The sequence below is a fragment of the Leishmania major genome, chromosome 30, assembly GCF_000002725.2.
Source record: "Leishmania major strain Friedlin complete genome, chromosome 30".
Taxonomy (NCBI): Eukaryota; Euglenozoa; class Kinetoplastea; order Trypanosomatida; family Trypanosomatidae; genus Leishmania; species Leishmania major.
The window spans coordinates 332,402-353,251 of NC_007271.2; the positions used below are offsets into that span (position 1 = coordinate 332,402).

General features: G+C 60.1%; 7 protein-coding genes across 7 annotated transcripts; all 7 read left to right on the forward strand.

Moving 5' to 3' along the window:
• Nucleotides 1–1,150: 1,150 nt before the first annotated feature.
• LMJF_30_1010 (putative ubiquitin conjugation factor E4 B) lies at nt 1,151–4,219 on the forward strand (the record flags this gene model as incomplete). The annotated part of the gene is made up of 1 exon (XM_001684644.1): nt 1,151–4,219. The coding sequence occupies one exon, from the start codon at nt 1,151–1,153 to the stop codon at nt 4,217–4,219; it is 3,069 nt and encodes a 1,022-aa protein (XP_001684696.1).
• A 1,795-nt stretch (nt 4,220–6,014) lies between these two features.
• Nucleotides 6,015–7,631, forward strand: LMJF_30_1020 (conserved hypothetical protein; the record flags this gene model as incomplete). The annotated part of the gene is made up of 1 exon (XM_001684645.1): nt 6,015–7,631. The coding sequence occupies one exon, from the start codon at nt 6,015–6,017 to the stop codon at nt 7,629–7,631; it is 1,617 nt and encodes a 538-aa protein (XP_001684697.1).
• Nucleotides 7,632–8,445: 814 nt separating this feature from the next.
• Nucleotides 8,446–9,696, forward strand: LMJF_30_1030 (DNAj-like protein; the record flags this gene model as incomplete). The annotated part of the gene is made up of 1 exon (XM_001684646.2): nt 8,446–9,696. One exon carries the CDS (start codon nt 8,446–8,448, stop codon nt 9,694–9,696), a length of 1,251 nt encoding a protein of 416 aa, XP_001684698.2.
• A 932-nt stretch (nt 9,697–10,628) lies between these two features.
• Nucleotides 10,629–11,381, forward strand: LMJF_30_1040 (conserved hypothetical protein; the record flags this gene model as incomplete). The annotated part of the gene is made up of 1 exon (XM_001684647.1): nt 10,629–11,381. The coding sequence occupies one exon, from the start codon at nt 10,629–10,631 to the stop codon at nt 11,379–11,381; it is 753 nt and encodes a 250-aa protein (XP_001684699.1).
• A 1,929-nt stretch (nt 11,382–13,310) lies between these two features.
• LMJF_30_1050 (mitochondrial carrier protein-like protein) lies at nt 13,311–14,327 on the forward strand (the record flags this gene model as incomplete). Its single annotated transcript, XM_001684648.1, has 1 exon — nt 13,311–14,327. The coding sequence occupies one exon, from the start codon at nt 13,311–13,313 to the stop codon at nt 14,325–14,327; it is 1,017 nt and encodes a 338-aa protein (XP_001684700.1).
• Nucleotides 14,328–15,567: 1,240 nt separating this feature from the next.
• Nucleotides 15,568–16,068, forward strand: LMJF_30_1060 (conserved hypothetical protein; the record flags this gene model as incomplete). The annotated part of the gene is made up of 1 exon (XM_001684649.1): nt 15,568–16,068. One exon carries the CDS (start codon nt 15,568–15,570, stop codon nt 16,066–16,068), a length of 501 nt encoding a protein of 166 aa, XP_001684701.1.
• An 827-nt stretch (nt 16,069–16,895) lies between these two features.
• LMJF_30_1070 (conserved hypothetical protein) lies at nt 16,896–17,594 on the forward strand (the record flags this gene model as incomplete). The annotated part of the gene is made up of 1 exon (XM_001684650.1): nt 16,896–17,594. The coding sequence occupies one exon, from the start codon at nt 16,896–16,898 to the stop codon at nt 17,592–17,594; it is 699 nt and encodes a 232-aa protein (XP_001684702.1).
• Nucleotides 17,595–20,850: the final 3,256 nt, after the last annotated feature.

Below are 20,850 nucleotides of genomic sequence, written 5' to 3' on the forward strand. Positions count from 1 at the left end.
CTTCTATCTTTTTCTTGAGGTGTGCGTGTGTGTGTGGCGGGGGGGGCGGTGTGGGGATAGGGTGAACGGCGGTGGTGCCCATCCTCTTTTCTTGCCTTACCCCACACCTCCCTCGCTGCATCACCAACGAGATCGACTTCCTCTCCTACCTCTTGGCAGTGCGGGCAGATGGGAGGGCCAGGTCAGCAGAGGCGCATCCTCATCACACCGTCTTCGTAAAGGTGTACGCAGCTGCACTTCGAATGTACGCGTGCTTGTGTGGGGATGGTGAGCGGCTGTAGCGCTTCTCCACTTCACCTCGCCGACGCTGCTCAAACACACGCATGCGCACAACATCAAGTGCAACTGAGGTGCCTCTTGGATGGAGGTGGGCACGCACACCTCCGCACGATGTAATAGCAGATACCAACCTGCCTCTGTGCGTGCGTGTGGGGCTGTGCCGAGAGAGGGACTGCTCGGTTTCAATACCCAATCCATTGTATGGTGATGTTTCTCCTTTTCGTTCTCTGATCGCAAACTCACCCATCACGAGAGATGTGCACCCGCACGGTGCTTGCACAGCGACGTTAGCAGCGTGCCAAAACGCCAATGACAAGAAACGAAGAAGAGAGTAACCCCGTTCACGCGTTCTCTCGTCAGCCCTACAGCTACCCGTGCGCGCAGCTGCTTCCACCGCCGTCAGCACGGCAGCCTTCCCTCGCAGCTTCTGCAGTCGAGGAACCAAACGCAACAGGTGACACACCGCCGTGCGGATGAATGGCACATGATGCGTTGGTCCATTGCCACTCTCTCAGCAAAAAGTGCGCGCCAATTCTGTACTCGTGCTTTCTATCTCCACCGCCGCGACCCTCTGAGAGGGTGCAGCCCTTTCCTACGAGGAGTGCACACACACGCACAAGCAACTTAGCTACACATTGATCCACAGAGCACTCTTCTCCTGCCGCTAATTTTTTTTACTTGTTTGTTTTCGAGCTCCGTGTCTTCGGGACAGCCGCAGTTGGGGCCGTGAAGGTGTTCTGCAGTTGAACCACCGGCATCCCCCTTCTTGTCTTCCTGCGCAGCGACTGCGACGCTTCATACCCTTCACTCCGCTCACACCACACATAGCCCCCCCCCCCTCCCCCACCCTTCCGACTTATCTGCTTCAGAGATGCTGGAGATTACGAGCCTTGGCCAGTTGCTATCGTATGTGCAGCGCAGTGATGTAGTGACGGTGATCGATTTCTACGCCGAGTGGTGCGGGCCGTGCCAGCAGATCAAGCCGCAATTCGAGCAGATGGCGCGCTACTACGACCCCAGCAAGGTCATATTTGCCAAGTGCAACGTCGACCGTAACCGCGATTGCGCCAGCCGCTACGGCGTCTCCACCATTCCCACCTTCATCGTCTTCTACGCCAATGATCGTATTACAACCGTGACAGGTGGCGACCTTGGTATGGTGCAGCGCAGCATCGATCTCGCCGTGGCCCAAATCCCGGAGACTGCGGCGCCCTCGTCTGCCGGCCAGACGGCAGCGATACATGACTCGATGCAGGAGACGCAGGACGCCTTTGCGGAGCAGATGCTGCGCATTGTGGAGGCCAAGAGTACAAAGAACCAAATCCTCGAGAAGGATAGCTGCGACGCTGCGTACGCGCTGCTCAAGGCCAAGATTCCCTACGGTTTGCTGCTGCTGCCCTACCTCGCCTCTGACGCCTTCTCCGCCGTGGCCATCGACGCCCTCTTCTCCAACATTGCTTCTCGCGCTGGTGCTGAGCGGCACGACGAGGGGTATCTCATCAACCAGGTCCTATCCCACCTCATGCAACTCTCCACCCATCTCTCCTGGGGGGACATGAGCGTTGTGAAGCAGCTGCACCGCGTGCTCCTGTCGCTGCTCGCCTGCCCGCAGCTGCAGAGAGCGCTGATGACGAGTCCGTTCTTTACCAACATGTTCATCACAACCGGCACGCAGCTCGAGCGCACCACGCTCTTGGGGGTTCTCTTTGGCCTGGGACCAAAGCCTATGGCAGCGGCGCGCGCGCCGCACGGGGACTGGCTCGCGATGCTAGAGGTGTTCTCTCCTCAAAAGCAGGATGAACATCAGCAGACAGTCTACACTATACAGCAGGAGATGAATACGCTTGCGAAGATGAACGTGCGACTGGTGCAGGGCCTGCTGCACATAAAGACGGCTCGCGACGCAACACTGCGGTACCTTGGCAGAGCCCTACAGCTGAACGAGGATTACCTGAAGACGATGCACCACGACAGCCCGATCAGCTCTCGCTACTTTATGATCCAGCTTCAGTCGGTTCTCATTGAGCTCGCGCTGCCTATCTTCCAGGCGCGCGCGAACAAGGAAGGCATGAGCAGCAGTGGCGGTTACGACTACCGCCAGATCCCAACCCACTACCTGCTGGATCGCCTGTACGGCCCAAACGGCGTCGTCGTCTCCTTTGGCAGCGACGTCGAGCGAGTGGCGCACTTCGGCGACGACAACCCGATGCCCCGCGCGCCGTCGAGCCGCGACCCCTACAAACCTTTCATCCATCTCTTCTTCCTCGCGGCCCGTGCTGTCACGCTGTGCGCCGCCGTTTTCATTGACGAGCATGACCGCGCCGAGCGCCAGGCGACCCATCCTCAGGCGTCACGGCAGCAGCGTGACTACTTCACCGCGGAGAAGCTCCTGCTTGAGGGCCTGCTCGGGTCGGCTGAGCTTAGTGCGAGCCGTCTCGAGTTCCTCAATCACCTTGCCCACTGGCTCCTGACGGTGATGCAAGTGGATGACCAGGGTGTCCTGCCGGCTCAACCGCCAGCGGAATGGGGCTACCTCCCGCAGTGCCTCGTCGACTGCGTGATTCGCGCCACGAGTATGGCGCCGTTGGACGGCCTTTACTCCGACGGTATGATCTCCCTCATGCTGGTGCTGATGGGCAACACCAAGTACTTTCCTAAGCCCCACACGCACGCCCTCTTCCCGGCCTACCTGCTGCGGCTGCAGGAGAACTACACGACACGCAAGGTGCTCGAGCAGCATCCGTGGTTCAACACCCACATTGTGCGCGCCTGCATGGAGTGCTACATCGCTGTCGAGAAGTCCACATACGAGCGAGTCGAAGTGCGGTACGAGCTCTCGTACGCCATCAAAACGCTCCTCAAGTCGAACCTGCTGTGCGAGCCGGTGCGCGAGGAGATGGAGTCGCAGGCGAACAACACCATGCTCGAGCGCTTCTCACACATGGCGGTGGCGGAGGTGAATGAGGCAGTCGATCAGGTGATCGACACCCTCACAAGGATGAACGAGATGGTGAAGGCCGGCGCGGATTTGTCAGAGAACGCCGTCGCGTCGGGCAGCCCGCAGAACGCCGCCGACGGCTCGAACAGGGAGCAACAGCGGCGGCAGACACGCCGTCAGCGAAGCGACGCGAGTCGCAACGAGGACGCCGACTCCGGCGAGGACGGCAGCGAGCGGGACGAGGAGGAGAATGCTGACGGGTCGCAGACGTATCACGAGCGTGGCATGAGCCTCCGCTCCCACCTGATGCTCTTTACCGCCTCGATGGACATGTTCATCGAGCTATCTTTGCAGTTCCCCAAGGGCGTCTCGCAGAACATGGTGGCTGGGCAGATCAGCGAGATGCTTGCCCGCAGCCTGATGGCGTTCGCCGGCCCAAACAGCCGGAGCCTGAAGATCCAGAACGCGGATCTCTACAACTTCCGCCCCCGCGAGGTCCTGATGCGCCTCGTCGACTGCTTCACGCACTTCCGGCGCTCCAAGAACTTTCTCCGCTGCCTGTGCCACTGCAGCATTCCGCTATCTGACATTCGCAGCGTCATGCACACCATCGTAAGCCGCCAGCTCGTCTCGGAGGATCTCATTTGGAAGGCGTCTGAGATGGCGGCGGCGATGGTGTCCGTGTCCAAGGAGGTGGACAACGAGGAGGCCGTATGGGACGACGCGCCGGACTACGCCTTGGATGCGTTGCTTTCCACCCCGCTCCTCCAGCCGGTTGCGCTGCCGGCGGACGTGAAGGACCTGAATGACCTGGTGTACGTCAACCAGGAGACGCTGCACCACCTCCTCCTGTCCGAGAGCAAGCACCCCTTCACGAACGAGCCCCTGACGGAGGACAAGGTGGCGGCTTTTAATAAGCGCCCCGACGTGGCGGCCGCTGTGGAGGGGCGACGGGCTGCTATCCAGAAATGGCTGGAGGACGCCAAGGCTGCCCAGGCGTAGACTTCCAGCGGGACAGTTGCGCACACGCCGGCAGAGAAGCGGGGAAGCGAGTGAGGGCGCAGCGCATCGGTGCATCTTTTGTATGGAGTCGTTGGGGAAGGGGGAAGGGGCGGCGTCGTGCGCCATCGATTGCGGCCTCCCCCCGGCCTCCCCCCCAGCCCCCTTGCCCCGCCACTTCCGCTTCTCACCTCCCTATTCTGCGCTCTCACTGTTCTCCTTTCGTGTCGTGTTTTTGCGCTGGGCGTTGCGTGTGTGCGCGTCAACTGCCATTCCTGTAGCGCTCTCCGTCTCGCCCTCCCTCTCTCGTGTTCCTTGACTCCTCGGCATCGTCGTCTTTTCTTGTCTTGTTGTGCTCGGTGATCATCTCGCGTTGTTCATGGCTGTCTCTCTCTCCCCTTTCGTGTACCTCTACACTGCGATGGCTAACCCTTGGTGCGCCTCCTCAGGTACTGTCTCTTTCATTTCTCCTGTGGTGTTCAACACCGCTGGCATTGACGCAGGTTATCCTCTCGCAGCTTGATGACTCATCGTGCGCCTACGGTCGCGCTTGCTTTTGTGCGTGCGCACATCAGACAGAGCGGAAGAAGGGGGATGGTGGCGCGCGGCGCTGATGGGCGGAGGCGCTGCGCACTTCGTGCCTCCGACACACTTTATCAAACGGCGCACCTCTTTTTTTTTGGTTTCGGGCGCGGTTTGCACGTGGGCTCATGCCGAGGCGGCCGGATGACATGGGGGCGGGGTGATGCCGCAGTGCGTGACACCTCAGGGCCCAGTGCCCCCCCGCTCTGTGCGCAAGCCACGCAGCCCCTCCTTCGTCTCTCTCCCTGCCCAATGCCGAGCCACCTCTGGTGGTGTCACGGTGAAGCGCCTGCCACGTGGGGAGGTCAGAGCAATGTACCGCCGCACTGATGCCGGCGGTCGGGCCCTGGATGGCGCTGCGCCGGGGCAACCCGCGGCAGTGCACAGGCTTGCGCCACCCATATGGTAGGCGAAGCGTCAGCGTGACTCGAGCGTCTATCTCACCCCCGGCCCTCGCACTGCGTGCTGGGGTGCGGGGAGCCGGCGCCACCACACCGCCTCTGAGGAGAGAATGCACCCGGTGGCGCCCGGCATAGTGGGGGAGTCGCTGTGAGGCGACCTGCGGGGTGCGGGTCGGTGGGCGGAGCTCGAGGCAGGGGGCTGTGCTCCGACGGCTGAGTCGGGCGCATTGCTGTATTGGCGTGTCTCTCGCTCTGCATCGCACGACGCGGATGGGGGCCTGTGACAGGCCCTGCAGGGGTTAGAGCAGATGCTGGACTCGCGTTGTGTGGCGCTGAATGTGCACAGGCTGAAGAATGAACAAGAACTCATCGCGCGGCGTATGTTTGTGCATGCGCGATCTTCTGCGCAGCTTTGTCTTCCGTGGCGGGCACCGTATTCCGCCTACACACTTCTGTACCAAATCTCTCATCCTGCGTCTTCTTTTGGTTTACTGTGGGCTTCCTCTCCAGTTGGTGCCCTGCAGTCGAAGAGAGCACATCACCTTTGTTGCCAATACCGAAGCCACACGAGTGTGCGCACTGTTCGTCGGCTTTCCTTTACAATCCCGGGCCACTCACGGGGCGTGCCGCTGCGTTGCGTTTCTGATCGTCAGGCAAGAGGTAATAGGAGGAGGAGGAGGAGGAGGCGCTCGACACACTTCTCTTCCATTTTCGGTTTATCGTCGCTGGCGCGTGTGGCCCGTGCCGGTTGCACGACCGTCTAGCCCCACTCCAAGGCAGGGAGCGTGAGGGAGGGAGGGCGATGACGCGAAGCCATGCTTCGCTTCACGGCGTTTGACCTGGGCCGCTGGGGCTCTCGCGACTTTTTGCGGGGCCGCAGTAAGCGGGCCGGCGCCGTCCATACCCGTCACACCCACGGCCGGAAAGGCCGCTACAAACGCCTTTCGTCCATCACCAGCAGCATTCGTGATGGCCGTCGGCACGCCTCGAACCACATGCAGGGAGGTCTGGGCCTGAAGATGGGCGGCGGCCTCTTCGGGCTGCGTATTCCCCGGCAGCATCAGCTGTCCCACATGTCGAAGGAGGAGTTCGAGTTGGAGGTGTACGGACACCCAAACATCACCAACCCGTACCGGGAGCACCTCGACGAGCACCCGGACCTCAAGAGCGTCATGATGAACGCCACGGTGACGCTGAGGCTTGTGGTGCTTCTGCCCAAGGCAGCGCGCCGCCTGGTGCAACGCGAGGGAGGCAATGAGCAGGTTCCTGAGCAGTGGTCGAGTGTGGTGCGAGAATTGAAGGTGGCGCTGGGCGCTCTGGCAGCCAGCGCCAGGCAAGCGCTCGGTGTTGTCGAGGTGCATCTGGCGACGCTGGAGTCTTCCGTCTGCTGTCGCTGCGCACTGAGTGAGGCTGCGTCGACCCCGGTCGCCGTCGATGGGAAGAGCGTGGAGGTAGGGCATGACCTGGAAATCGGCGTGGCTCGACTCTATCGCACTCATTGCTTGTTGAGGAGTCGGCTGAAGCCCGTGGCTGAAGCGACGCCACGCCATCGCCGGCCTGCCGTTTTCATGGGGGCTGCACTACGCGCGTCTTCACCGACGTTCTCGTCGACACCGCCAGGAATGTTTCCTTGGTCTGCATCCTCGACCTCCTTTACGTCCTCGGTGCTGGCCAGACTCACGAAGGATACTGCTGCGCCTTCGCAGACAGTCCTACCCAGGTCATGCCGCGAAGGTACTCGTACCGATGCTTGCCTGCCCTCCTCGGCAATGCCGTTGTCTGGACCCGTGACTGCTGATGCCCCAGGCGCTTCTGAAGGGAAGGGCATGATGGAGCTGGTGCGCGAGTGCAGTGCCACCGAGCAGCCCTTGCTGCGTCTGTGTCTGCGTCCTGGCGCGTCTGCGAGCAAACGGACGCACCTGGCTGTGCGCGAGGATTGCTCAAAGACGACTGCGGTAGCCGCACCCGCTGCCGTCGCGACGCGGAAGGTCCTCAAGGAGGATATCGACCTCAACAGCGAGGTCGGGGTGTGGCGGCTGGCTCGATCGTCTCTGCCGGAGCTTCTTCGCTGGCACTACTGCGCGCGAGATCCGCGGGCGCACAACCACGATGCGCTGCCTCACCACCGTCGCTCGTTGCCCGTCTTGCTCGTGGTGGACTACTCCACAATCGCCGGGGATGTAGGCCACGCGCGGACGCAAAGTGCAGCATCATCGAGGCCTGCTGCGACGCTCATGCCGCGGCATCTCTCTCTTGAGCTGGAGTCCGCGGGGTTCAAAGTGTTAGCTGAGTCGTCCTTGCTCGACGTCGCCAAGTCTTTAGAGGCGTGGGTGCCGGCGCGGCAGTGGGTGGACTACGTTCAATCCTGTGCACACGCACAACCGCACGATGCTTGCAGGGCGGCTCCAACCGCACAGGCGGCGACCTTGTAAGAAGAACGCGAGAGCGTCGGTACCAGCCACCTCTCCAGCTGGCTCTATTTCTGTAGTGCACACAAGCGCCGTCAAGCTATTGCGCAGACTGCGCGTGGGACGGCATGCACGCATGCCCGCGCACTTGCTCGCGCGCAGCTCACTAAGCACAGCACACGAGGAGAACGATAAGAGAGCCGGCACGAGGTACACAAAGACATGGTGAGCCGTGACGGTGCCATCGGTGAGGACACGCACGCCTGTGCCGCGTCTACGCTGTCGTCAGTACACCAAATCATTAATTTCCACGTACAGCTCTGTTTTCTCCTCTCCTGCTGCGAAGAGCGCGCCTCTGTGTGGAAGAGGGGGATAGAAAGAGGGGAGGACGGGTGCCGCACGGTGGCTTCCTCTGCCTGAGGAGGGCGAGGTGGGGCGTAGCGGCACTCTCAGAGATGTTGCTGTGGCTCGTGGTCATGTAAGGCGCTGCCTCTCCCTGTACTTCCATCTCGATGTGATGCACTTCCGCCTCCTTTGTTTTTCTTCCGTTCCCTGCAGTGTGCAACTCTGCCAAGGCGCTCCCACCGCGCACGCGTGTGTGTGTGTGTGTGTGTGTCTGTCTGTCTACCATCCTTGCTGCGGGGAGGTCGTGGGTGCACCCATACAGTACTCAGGCAGACGGTGGGCTCCACATCACACTTTTCTCCTCGCCACTGCGCCACACTGTGCACGCACTTGTCTCTCTTTTGTTTCTGTTGTTTCTTTCTCTGCCTTTCGATTCCGAATGCGCTGTGCGCGTGCCCTGCCCGCGGGTCACCGCCTTGTGGCACCGCGGGTGATGAGAGGTGCACCGACATATGCAACCGCTTTGGGCTCTGCGTGCCTTCCGTTCGCTTTGGATTGCGATGCGATACTTCAAGCCAGTCGTCGCTACTCGTCCACCTCGGCGCACGGTGCGCGGTCGTCAGCAGCTGCGAGCACGTCCAAGCTGAATTACTACCGAAACCTCGGCGTCGACACGGATGCGACACCGCAGGAGGTGAAGACCGCCTACCGCCAACTGGCGCTGAAGTACCACCCCGATGTGGTGGAGGAGACACACAGGGCACACGCGGAGATGCTCTTCCGGCGTGTTTCGGAGGCATATGAGGTGCTCTCCGACCCGGTGAGGCGTCGTGCGCACGATGCGGAACTAGGCATCCAGACGCGCCGCAAGCAGCAACCGTCTGCCACAGCCCCAGCAGGCGCGCCGTCTGCCGCCAACGCAAAGGCGGGTACAAGGGCCGGCTCTCCTGCCGGCGGCGCGCGGCCGTCCTCAGCATTTGCGGAAAGGCGGAAGCACACGTCATCGACGGCCTCGTCAACATCCTCGACGACCTTTCAGCAGCAGCAGCAGCAGCAGCGACGGCGGTATCGCAAGCCGTTTGTGCGTGGTGATGCCAATCGTGTCTTCTCCGACGCGTTCGACGGGAAGACGTTGGACGAAATTCTGTTTGACGTGCAGCGTCGTCGCCGTCAGGAAAAGGCTGGAAGGGTGGCAGCGGAGCGACGCCACGAAAAGGGCGGTGGCGCGGGGCATGCGGCGTCCAATGGCACCACAAAATCGTCCTCGTCGCCGCAACCGCTCATGGGGGAAAGCGGCCCTCTCGACCACGACGCGCGTCTGCGCCATGTGATGGAGACGGCTGCCGAGTTGTTTGCGCAGCGAGCGCAGCGTCAGTATGGCCACGGCGTTCTTCGTCACATACGTGGCGTCGCCGGCCCGCTGCCCGACGGGCCGGCACCCCCGCCTGAGGTTTACATGCCGTTTCGTCCCTTCGTCGGCATGCCGGTCCCTCCAGGCGTGCGGACCCCGCCGGAGCCGACACTGGGAAAGGTGCTGGACTCGCAAGAGGCCACCGTAGACAGCAGCAGCACACCGGCCTCTCGTGATGCGGCGTGGTACGAGATTCCGACGCAGTTTCACACGCACACGTACGCAGACGGCACCCCGCAGAGCCGCTCCGCAAGTTTGGCCAAGGCAACCAAGTACATCCACGGCATGCCGCACAACATGGGCCAGCTCTACTCGTATCACCGCCCGTACTAGGCAGCAACAGAAACGGAGCAGCAGCGCGCGTATGTGTGTGCGCGTATGCGTGAGCTCACGCACTGATGGAAGGTGAGGCACGAAGTGTTCGCTGACCGCTAACAGGCCCGGCGTGCTGACAGCGTTTCTTCTCTTTTGGCGGCCCTCGGGCGTGTGCGTCCTTGTGAGCCGTGCTTTGCCTTCCGCGCAGGACATAGAGGAGGCGGCCATGACTGTATCCTCACATTCATGGAAGACCCTCTACGGCTCTTCTCGACGACTCCTTGCTCACCGCTGGCGGCTGTTGGTCGGGCTGTCTTTTCAGCACGCGCACACACGCGCGCACACACACACGAGTGGGCAGGGGTGAAGTATTTGAACTCGCGAAAGGACGGCCCAGGTGCGCAGGGCGGGTGCACGCTAAGTGCCCCCCTGCTGACGCCCGCATTAAGCCAAATGCAGAAGTCAAATACGCAGGAAAGCCGATATCCGTGTGGCGGCGGACAGGAGCAGAGCGGAAGAGAGAGAGAGCGTGAGCGCGCTTCCGTCGACCCGGCCCCCTCTTCCTCTTCCTCTCTCACACGCGTATGCAGTGACGCATACGGGCGAACGGGGATGAGCTCTAGTGATGGAGGGCGGCAGAGCGGCCCGGCGAATGCTTCCATCTATGTCGCATCCTACTTCTTTTCTACCTCTTCCTCGCACTCTCTCACTCGTTGCTGCCCTCGCACACCATCTGTACCCCCTCACACGCCCGACCCCGCACATCGACACACACACACACACACACACACACACACACACACGCACACGTGACATTGTCGATATGGTGGAGTCATCGTTGCTTAGCATGCGAAGGGTATCTCCTATCACCGCCACCCGCATCTCTTCTTATTTTCCGTTCCTCTCGTCGCGCCAGAAGCTCCTTCTAACGGATGCGTGCTCACAGCGGAATGCGCCGTCTTGCGTGCCTGGCGAGCGCCACGGCCCTGTCGGGTATTTCGGTAGCTGCCACCGCCGCTAACCCCGCGGCGTCGACGACTGTGCCGGCCCGCTTCATCTATACCACGTGGGGCTCCGTGCCGTGCGAGGGCTGGGCGTGCAATGAGAGCTGGCTGAAGCGCATCACCTCGCAGTCCGAGTACCGCAGCTTCGATTTCTGGCATGTGCCGCAGGCGGATGTTCCGGCGGGGCTGAAGCTGAACGCGGTCGAGCGCTACCTGCTGAGCAGCCTGGAGAACGACGCAGAGCGCCTGCTGCACGTTTCGTGGTGCGAGGACTTCGACTCGTACTGGCGCGACCGTGTGAACTCGCTGGAGATGCTCTACAAGACCATCTACACCGACGACCACCCGTTCTACCGCTACATCTTCGGCAACTGCACGCACAAGACGGCAGAAAAGGAGCATATGCTGCGCAAGCTGAATTACCTCAAGAACATTCTCTTCTGGGCCGGCCGCACAGAGCGATGCTACACAAGCATCGCGAAGGCGCGCTACTACGTGCAGCGCTGCGTGTGGAACGCGCTGGAGCGTGAGCGCTACCTGTGCGCGTGCGTGGAGGCCGTCGACTCCTTCGGCAAGAAGGTGCCCGAGGAGCTGCGTCATAAGGCGATGCCGGAGCTGGAGGTGGCTCTAGCGAGCATGCGCCATTGGGTGTGGGACTGCCCGAACGGCAAGCGTACCTTCACGCGTCGCCTCGTGTAAAAGGGAGCTAGCCGTTGGTGGTGCTGTAGCTGAAGCAAGAAGCAGAGCAGAACGGGATCGCGTGATGGCTTGCAAGGGTATCTGAGTGAAACCGCTTCCCACGCTTCACCTCTGCCCCCCTCCTCTGCACGCACTCCAAACACTCACGTGCGTGGAAGAATGGTTGCGCAGATGCACGCAGTCGAGGTGTATCGTGCACGTTTGTAGGTATGCGTGCGTGTGGATGTCGAGACGCTCTCCCCTTTTCCTCTCTCACACACCGCTCATCTACTTACGCCTAACTAGCGATTTCTCCTGTTTCGTGTGGCGTGCACGTACCCTCCGGAAGGCGTTCTCTCGTCGCCGCGTGCGTGCGCGCGCCGGTGCGGTGGTAGGCTCCCTTTTCCACTCCCTTCCGTTTTCTTTCACAGACTAGATGGGTGCATGTACGCGTGTGCATATGGGGGGGGAGGGAGGTGGCGCTGCTGTGTGCCACTGAAGACGTCGCTTGCTCCGCTGTTTGCGCTTGCTCTCTCCTTATTTTTGCTTCCGTTAGCACCCTTGCGTCTGACTGCTCAAGCCCCCCTCCCTCTTTTTCCTCCCCGTAGCATAGGCATGTGTGATGGTATGGTTGTATGGGTGATCTCGGTAGCCCCTCCGTATTCCGTGTTGCGCGTCTCCGTTTGTGTGTATCCTTCTGTTTTGCCTACTTTGTGATGCGCCTCTGCCGCGACAGAAGTGAGTATGCTCGACCGCCACTATGCTCTGGTGCCTGTGCGGGTGTGTTTCCTTTCCGGTGCTAACGCCGATGCACGGGCGCAGACGCGCTGTTTCCCCTTCCCCTCCTTCGTCTCTCCCCCCTGGCCCAATGCCGAGCCCCCTCTCGTGGGGGCTGGATCAGGCACCCTACGCCGCGGGGGGGGGGAGGACAGAGCGGCTCCTCGCTGCTGATGCCGGCGGTGGGGCCGTGGGCGCGGTGCTGCGGCGGTGCACGCGTCTGCGCCATCCACATGATGGGCGAGGTGTCGACGTGACTGGAGCGTGTATCCGACCCCCGGCCGTCGCACCGCGTACTGGTGTGTGGGGAGCCGGCGCCACCGAACCGCCTCTGAGCAGAGAATGCACCAGGGGTGGCGCCCGGCATAGTGGGGGCGGGGGAGGGCTGCGGTGAGGCGACCTGCGAGGCCGCGGGTGGGCGGGCAGAGTTCGGGGCATGGGGCGGTGCTCTCGGGCCGACTGAGTCGGCGCATTTGGTGTACCGGGCGTGCCTCTCGCTCTGCTTGGCACGGCGCGGATGGGGGGCCTGTGGCAGGGCCTGCAGGGGTCAGAGCGGCGCTTGACTCGTGTTGTGTGGGGGACAATGGATACACGTTGGCCAAAGGAAAAAAAGGGAAAATCTAACCTGCTCTTGGTGTGCCCTCCCTCCTTCTGGGCGCCGGCTGGGTTTCGCTGAGCGCTCGACATCTGCCCTGGGCACCTACACGAGCACGCATTTACCTCATCGGCATTTTCCGCCGGATGTTCGATAGACCAGAGACCTTCGCCCTCTGAGCTAGTCATGCGTCGTTTGCTCACACGGTCCACTTTCGCTGTCTTACCTCACAGACACAGGCATACACGGAAGGGGTTTACTCGGCGTCGAATGGTGCCCGCGCGGCAAATGCGGAAAGAGCAGTGCCGGGGCCACTTATGTGCAAACGAGCATGTGGGTGTTTGTCTGTGTGTGCCTGATCTGTGCAAAACCCACATCGTCACTTTATCAGCCTTTTGTGTGATGTGGAGGCAAGGACTGCTTCAGCCACGTTGTCTGCATCTCCTCTTCTTCTCTCTACTGTGCCCGCGCACGACCACCGCCGCGACGTACAAGGAAGCAGGTTCACTCGTTGGAGTGCATCTTGTCTAATTCGTCTCATCACTTTCACTTCAGCCTAGTGAAGCGAGTCGTTGCCGATGTCGTCCGTAGACATGTATATCGATGGGGCTGTCGCCTCCATGTGTGCCACTGTCATTTCCAACCCTTTTGAGGTGATGCGAACACGCATGCAGCTGCAGGGCGAGCTGTGCAAGCGCGGCGAGTACAAGGTTGTGTACGACAACCTGGGGCAGGGTATGATTCGTGTGGCTCGCGAAGAGGGCCTGCGTGCTCTACAAAAGGGCCTCGTATCGTCTGTGATGTGGCAGGTGATGCAGAACGGGATTCGAGTAGGACTGTACCCTGCTGCGCGTGCCGAGGTGAGCTATGCGTGTGGGTCGGATGCCATCTACATCTCGGTGCTCGCGGGTGCCTTGTGCGGCCTCGTGGGCAGCTACTTCTCCTCGCCATTCCAGCTGGTGAAGACGCGCCTGCAATCGCAGCGCAACACGATTGTGACGATGCGTGGCGATGTGCTCTCGAAGGCGACGACTGGGGAGCAGTACGACTACGCTGGCGTGAAGGATGCTTTTCACAAGATCTACAAGACAGGCGGTCTGCGAGCGCTTTGGAAGGGCTCGCACATCGCGGCGCAGCGCACGCTGGTTGGCTCCGCCGCGCAGCTCACCGCGTACGATGTGGCAAAGCCTATAATTTGCCAGCGGATGGGATGGCCGGCCTCTGACATCCGCGTGCACATCTGCGCCGCCATTTTCTCCGCCTCATGTGTCATGTGCGTCATGAACCCGCTAGACGTTGTCATGACGCGATCCTTCAATCACCGCGCCGGTGAGCCCATGGCCTACTCCTCAAACCTCGCCGTAGCGACGTGGAAGATATACCGCATCGAGGGCGTGCGTGGACTGTACAAGGGCTCCCTGGCACTCTTCTCTCGCTCCGCGCCCCACAACATTGCAACATTCGTGATGCTGGAGTACCTGCGCAAGATGCGTGAGCGGTACACAAACCGTGCGTACACATCTGGGTCGTCCGTGGACAAGTCGATTGGGCTTAACAGGCTCATTGATGGAAAGAGCGGCAAGAACGCCGCCTAGTGCACTGCGTTGGCCAGCGTTGACCGACGCGGAGTTTTCCTTGCTGTAAGCGGGCTGGATGAGCTGATTGCCAGCCAGCACACCAGGGAAGTTGTGCTCGTGCGGCGGACTCGCAACTCACTCTGCTTTCACCTCACCTGTGGCTGCTGCTCTGCCTTCTCGCCTTCCATGTGCGGGGCGATTTGTTGTGCGGTGTACTCGATGTAATGGTGCTCAACGTGGAGGAGAGGAGAGACGCGTGCGCTGCCTCGCGTCTTGCGCATTTTGAACGGCGGTGGCTGTGCGTGCGGACCGCACGGTGCTCAGCGCCTCTCGCTTCTGCACTGATATTCGTTTTGCTTTGGATCCTAGGCAGCGTTTGCACCGCGGATGACACGAAGAGACGACAGGAAGGCAAGACGCACGAGGAGGCGGCAGCGCTGCTACGCTCCACTGGTGTGGTGGCGGCTCGAACAGCCCCACTCTGGAGCAAAGGGTCAGCGGCACGGGCTCCACCCGCTCCTATATGCAGGCAACAGAAGAACCCACCTGGGCACTAGCAAGGCGCGCACCCGTGGACAAGAGGCAGGGGAGGAGAGCTCGCACCCTTTAGTGCACTGCCAAGGCCCATGCCTGCATAGGCCTCGTGTAAGCTCGGCGACGAGGGCAGCGGCCTATGGAAAAGGTGAGAATGGTCCATCTCGACGTTACCTGCGGTGGCTTGCCTTCTTGTCTTGCCTCGCGAGCCTTTGCCTTTGCCTTGCCGTCCCTCGTGCACGCGCGCGCGCTCGCCGTAGCGGTGTTTCTTCTTCACCTTGACGACGATCCCTGCTCGGCGCCACAGCGCGATTATCTCTCTCTCTCTCTGTGTAGAGCTTCCCTGTCGTGCACCCGCTTCCTTTCTCGCCAACTGTTATACCCTTGCTCTCTTACTGGTGCTTGCTGTGTCCCTCGCCAACGCGCGTGTGTCCTTACACGCTCGCGCAGATGTTGAAGACGGCGGAGGGCGGACTCCTGCATCTGCCGAAGTGATTGCGTCACCGCAGGACCGAAGGGAGGCGGCATTCGAATCAGCGAAGGAGCGGTGACTCATCTGCTGCCCTCGCACCACTGCACCTCTTCTTTGTTTTCGTTCACTGCAGTACTTTCTCGCATGTCAGTGCGGCTGCTGCTCAGTGCGGGCCTGGTATACGCCCGTCGGCTACCCCTGGCACCGTCGCCGATACTGTCCTGCTGCGTCCCACACCTCCACACGGGTGCCATGTCATCGCTGACGGAGGGAGCGCGTGCGTCGCACACCAGCTCCAAGGAGGCAGGGTACTATCGGCTGCAGAGCCCAAAGCACATCAACATCGACCCCTGCGTCTACGAGATTCGCACCATGCGCGGCAGTGGCCCAGGTGGCCAAGGCACGAATAGCAGCAGTAACAAGGTGGAGCTGCGCGCGGACATGGAGCTCCTGTCCGAGTTCTTCGACGAAGAGCTACTTGCCGCACTGCGCCGCCACGAGGCTGGCGGAGCGCTCACCAATGACGGGACAACCATCGTCGTGAGCTGTCACGAGCACCGTAGCGCCTTGCAAAACAAAGAGGGCTGTTTGCGCAAGCTGCAGACGCTTCTGCACAAAGCATCTTGGGTGCCACCGGCGGAGGCCGGCCTCGTCGAGCGGCCATCCTTCATCGTCACAGAGCAGAAGGTTAGGCGACGCAAGAAGAGCAACATGAACCGCATGACCCGCTCCGCGCGTAGTGGGTCGTGGTGAGATCAGGCGGTTCGGCGAGGGGAGGGGGTGCTGGTGGAAACGTTCGGTGCTGCGCCGTGTGCGTGTACACGGGAGTATGCAGTTTTGGGCAACCCCTTTCCTACGGCTGGGGCACTGCCTACCATTGCACAGTGATGCGCTTGCCAAGTGTTTTCTTGTGCCACCTCCGTGGCTGCCCCGCTCTTCTTCTCGCTCTCTCTCGCACTGCGTCACAACAACGGGCTTCACCGTCTTTCTCCTCGGCTCTTCCTCGATTTACACAAGCAACGCGGGAGCAGCGGATGCGTTGGTACTTGAGGCATGTAGGACGATCACCCCCCCCCTACTCCTCCTCATTCCGCCTTTCTCCTTCATCGACACGGCGTGCAGCGGGAGCTGACACGACACGTCAGGGGACGTGACTGCCCTTGCCCCGCTCTTTCGTCTTGCGTACTCTCTCTCTGTGTTCACAAGACATATTCACAGCCACACCTACACAGGCTTGGGCAGGCGAAGAGACGCGCCTCATCGCACAAAATGTCCTGCACTCAGCTCGACCTTTACCGCAGCGCGGCGGGCTATCAGCCGTTTCTGTTGTCGCCGATGGACTTTGAACACCCTGGCAGTGTGCTCATCCGCCATGTATGGCACTGCTTGCTGCTCCACTCTCTTCAAATGTGTTTCCTCTTCCAGATTTCTCCTCTCTTTCTCTGCAACTGCTCCGCTCCCTCTTCGCGTTCCTCGCATGTGGACGCTTCTCACTCGAAACATCGCTTCCACGCCAGCCCCTCGCGAACCGTTCTCTCCATCTTCCCCTCATTATCGCCTCGTCCACCCTGCGCCAGGAAATGTTGCCCAGGCTCGCTCTGTCGCGCGGTGCTGCTGCTGCTGCCGCGCCTCTCACCGTCACCATTAGCACGGCTTCTGCTACGTGTGTTTCTCCGCGCTGGTGCAGTAGCGTGACAAGCGACAAGCCCGGCGCAGCCGACTCTAACCCGTTCACTTCCGCAATCGCAAAGACGTTACGCGAGAAGGTGTTTTCGCAGGACTTTGCTGCCGTGAAGGCTGCCTCACCGAAGGAGACGGAGCTGCTAAAGAAGTGGCGCACTGTTGACGGCACACCGGCGAAGTCCCCGCGCCAACCGGCGACGCCCGGCACGGCAGATTCATCTGACGTGGAGCCGCAGATTGCAGAGGGCGCTCGAAATGTGGCCATGTCGCACGGGACGACGTTCCGCGACTCCCGTCCTGTTGACCCCAAGGAGAGTGTCGAGTGCAAGCGCCGTCGGCTCATCTACCAATCACGCTACCGCGGTATGGTGGAGATGGACCTCATCTTTGGCCACTTTGCGCGGTGTAAGCTCGAGACCCTTGACGCGTCCATGCTGGATGAGTACGACATGCTCCTGAAGCAGCTGGACAGCGAGCTATTCCGCTGGCTCGTGATGGGCGTGGATGCGCCGGAGGGGGTGGCGAAGCTGCGCTGCTTTGGCGAGCTGCGTCGCTTCATCAAAGAGGAGCGCACAGCGCTGCTGGGCTCCAACTGAGCAGGACTGGAGAAGCTTCTCCGCACCCATTGTGAGAGCGACCGCCCTTCTTTTGCCGGCTCGTCGCGCGAAGCTGAGCAGCGTGAGACGACGCGTCGTGCTGCCGTGCCTTTGGAAATGGCACCCCCTTCCTGCACTCCGCCTCTCTCTTTGTGAAATCCGCCGCCGATCGCATTCACCGACGCACGAGTACGGCAAGAACTGGCGCAGCTTACAAAGGTTTTACCTCTCTTTCTGCCTTCCTCGCGCGCTCCTTACTCCGTTTGCTTCCTTCTTTATGCGTGGCTCTGCTGTCGTGTGTGCCTTGTGCTGGCTTTGCGATGTTGTTGTGCTGCGCGGATGCGCGAACGTACGAAAGACAAAGCCGCAGAAAAAAATGATGAACCGCCCCCCCCCCCCCACTGACGCTGTTCACCCCCACCCCTCCCCCGCTTGCCGTTCTCCCTCTATGCGCTCATCTTTGAGCAGGAGTAGTGACGGCGGATTATGGGGATCAGAGAGACGGAGACGCTGGAGCTGCCAGACACCTTGTTTTCCTTGGCAATCCTGTGCGTGGGGTGTGAGCGCCCCTCACCCTTTTCACTTCTGTTTCGTTCTTGGCCGGCGCACTCCTGTTGCGACGCGAGTCGATGTTTCCGACACGTGAGCGCCACCCTCCGTTGTGCCGTCTCTTCATCTCTCGCTGTCTGCATGGGTCTTTCACACGGTGTATGTGGGGGAGGGGGGTCATCACCCCACATATCTTTGATAGCATGGACGAGGTGAATACTGCCTTTGGCCGTCGTGGACGTCGCTCTTGGGACGGATGAGGTGGGAGGGAGGAAGGGGGGTTTACCCAAGACAAGGCGAAGGCAAGTGCTACCGCTACGTGCATCATCACTCGCACATACTCTCTCTCTCTCCTTTCTTTCTCATTCTTTCCATGTCTTATTTGTTATCACTCAATGTTGCATCCTCGTATTCATCCGGCGCAACGCGATGGCTGGCACGCACACGCACGTGGGTGCATGGACCCCCACCCCTTCTCTGCTCTTCTCCGATTCGTTGCTTGCCTTTACTCTTTTTTTTTTGCTCCCACCTCCACCACCGACGTGCGTGCTAGTACTTCGCTGAGAGAAGTAGCACACAAACGCCGTTCGCGTCTCTTTGAGTGCGCGCGGCTCGGACGTTTATATCTTCGCACCTTCGCACGCACACGTCATATACTCTTCGCGATTGCCCGATCATCACCACACGCACGTCTGCACGCCCACACCCGAATAGAACCCCTTCCCGCACTTCCATTTCTTAGCATGTATCTGACATTTATGTTGCGTGTTCTGCTCACACTCCCCGCCCCTGTCGGAGTTACTCAGTTCCGCCTTTCTTTTTTCTTGTTAAATTGCTTTGTGCTCCTCCCCCCGCTAAAGTGCCTCTCTTCGCTCTCCCTCTCCCGCCTTGCTACTATTCTCTCTCTACGGTCTATTGCCCATCGCCATCGTTTTTTTGTTTTCATTGTCCTCCGCACTGTACGCGTTTCAATTACACACACACACACACACACACACACAACCCCGTGGGCCGTCTTTTCAGAGCGGTATAGCGATCGACAGGTATTGCCGCAAGCCCTTGCGGGGGAGTGACTGCATCGCTGTAGGGACAGAGGTCTGCAAGGGACGCTCGCAACAACAAAAGGAATCTGATATATTGAAAACTTGTCCCTCCTGCTTTCCTCCTTTCCCACTCTCCCCTCCCCCTCATACGCCCAACGACACTCAAACGCTCGCTGCTCTCTTTCTTTCGTTCTTTTTTTTTTCGGCCCAGTATCTTACCAGTCGGTATAGTGCGCACAGGAGAGGCGGCGCACGCGCGAAACAGCAACAGCAACAACAAAACACCAGGCTTGCCTTTCCTTATTCACGCAGACTCTCTGCTACGGTGTACTTCACACCGTCGCACACCCTCACACCACGTGTGTGTTTGCGACGTGCCAACGATTGACCTCTTCTCTCCCGTCATTCACACCTTTGGCTACCTATCTGTTTTTCCAGCGGTTTGTCTCTTTCTCGTGTATCTGCCCGCTTCCCTGCCACATCACGACACCACCTCCGCCGCCGCCTCCTCTCATCAGTGCGGCATTTTCGTTGGTGTGCCGAACCGTCTCTCTCATTTTTTGTGCACACTCACCTCTCATTGCCCTCTGCGTGTCTGTGCTCGTGTCTTTTGTTTTTGTTTTGCTCTCGGTTGTTTTTGCCGTCACTAGCCACTGTGTCTCTTGTCTGTCTGTGCCCGCACACCTTCTCTCTGCAGATTCGCTTTGGCGTGTGCGTGTGCGTGTGCGTGTGTGTGTGTGTGTCTCAGCGAGGGGACGGTTCTGGGGTGTGAATGCATGTGCATGCGCACACGAAGCACATCGGCACGCCCGCACACCGTCACCGCGACGCCTCTATTCTCCTGACTTCCAAGGAGGAGAGGATCCACGAAGCTAGCGAGGCGAACATATACACGCGCATACACCTCTCTCTCTCTCTCTTTATACCGGCGGACACACATACATACATACACATATACCTCTCTATACGCATATACCTATCTACATATATATTTATAGCGAACAGCTGTTTGACGTGGTGAAAGCAGCAAGAGAAGTGACAGAGAGAGAGAGAAGGGGGCGAAAAACAAAAAACGAAAGGAAACGAAAACGGAGGCCACCGAGAACGCATCTTCTTTCGTCTTCCCATGCAGTACTGATCTGTGCAGTCCTTTTTCTCCCCCTCTCTTTGCGCGTCTGTCTGTGCCCTACTTGCTTCGCTTCTGCTCTCTCTCCCTTTCTCTCGGTCCCTCTTCTCTGTTTCCAGCTTCTCGTTCTTCTGTTCTTTTTTGTGTCTTCAACTCTTCACCAGGCTCGTCGCCGTCGCGCCTCCTCCCCCTTCTCTGTCCTTCTGCCCATCCATCCACGCATCCATACATTATATATATATATATGCACCTCGGTTTCGCCCGCTTTGTGGCGTCCTACTTCTCATCGGGTTACTGCTCGATGCGGTGATCCTCTCGCTGGGCTTGCATTGTACACCCCGGCTCAGCGTCTGCGTGCATGTGAAATGCGTTTTCTCTTTTCGTGTGGTTCTTCACGCTTCGTTCTACAAGGCATTTGGTGCCGCCCATTTATACACAAGCCAACACGCACACACGCAAACGAAAGCCATTTCTGCCGCCCATCTCTTCCCTCCCTCCCTCCCTCTCTTCTGCAGACGATACCACATTATTGCCTTGT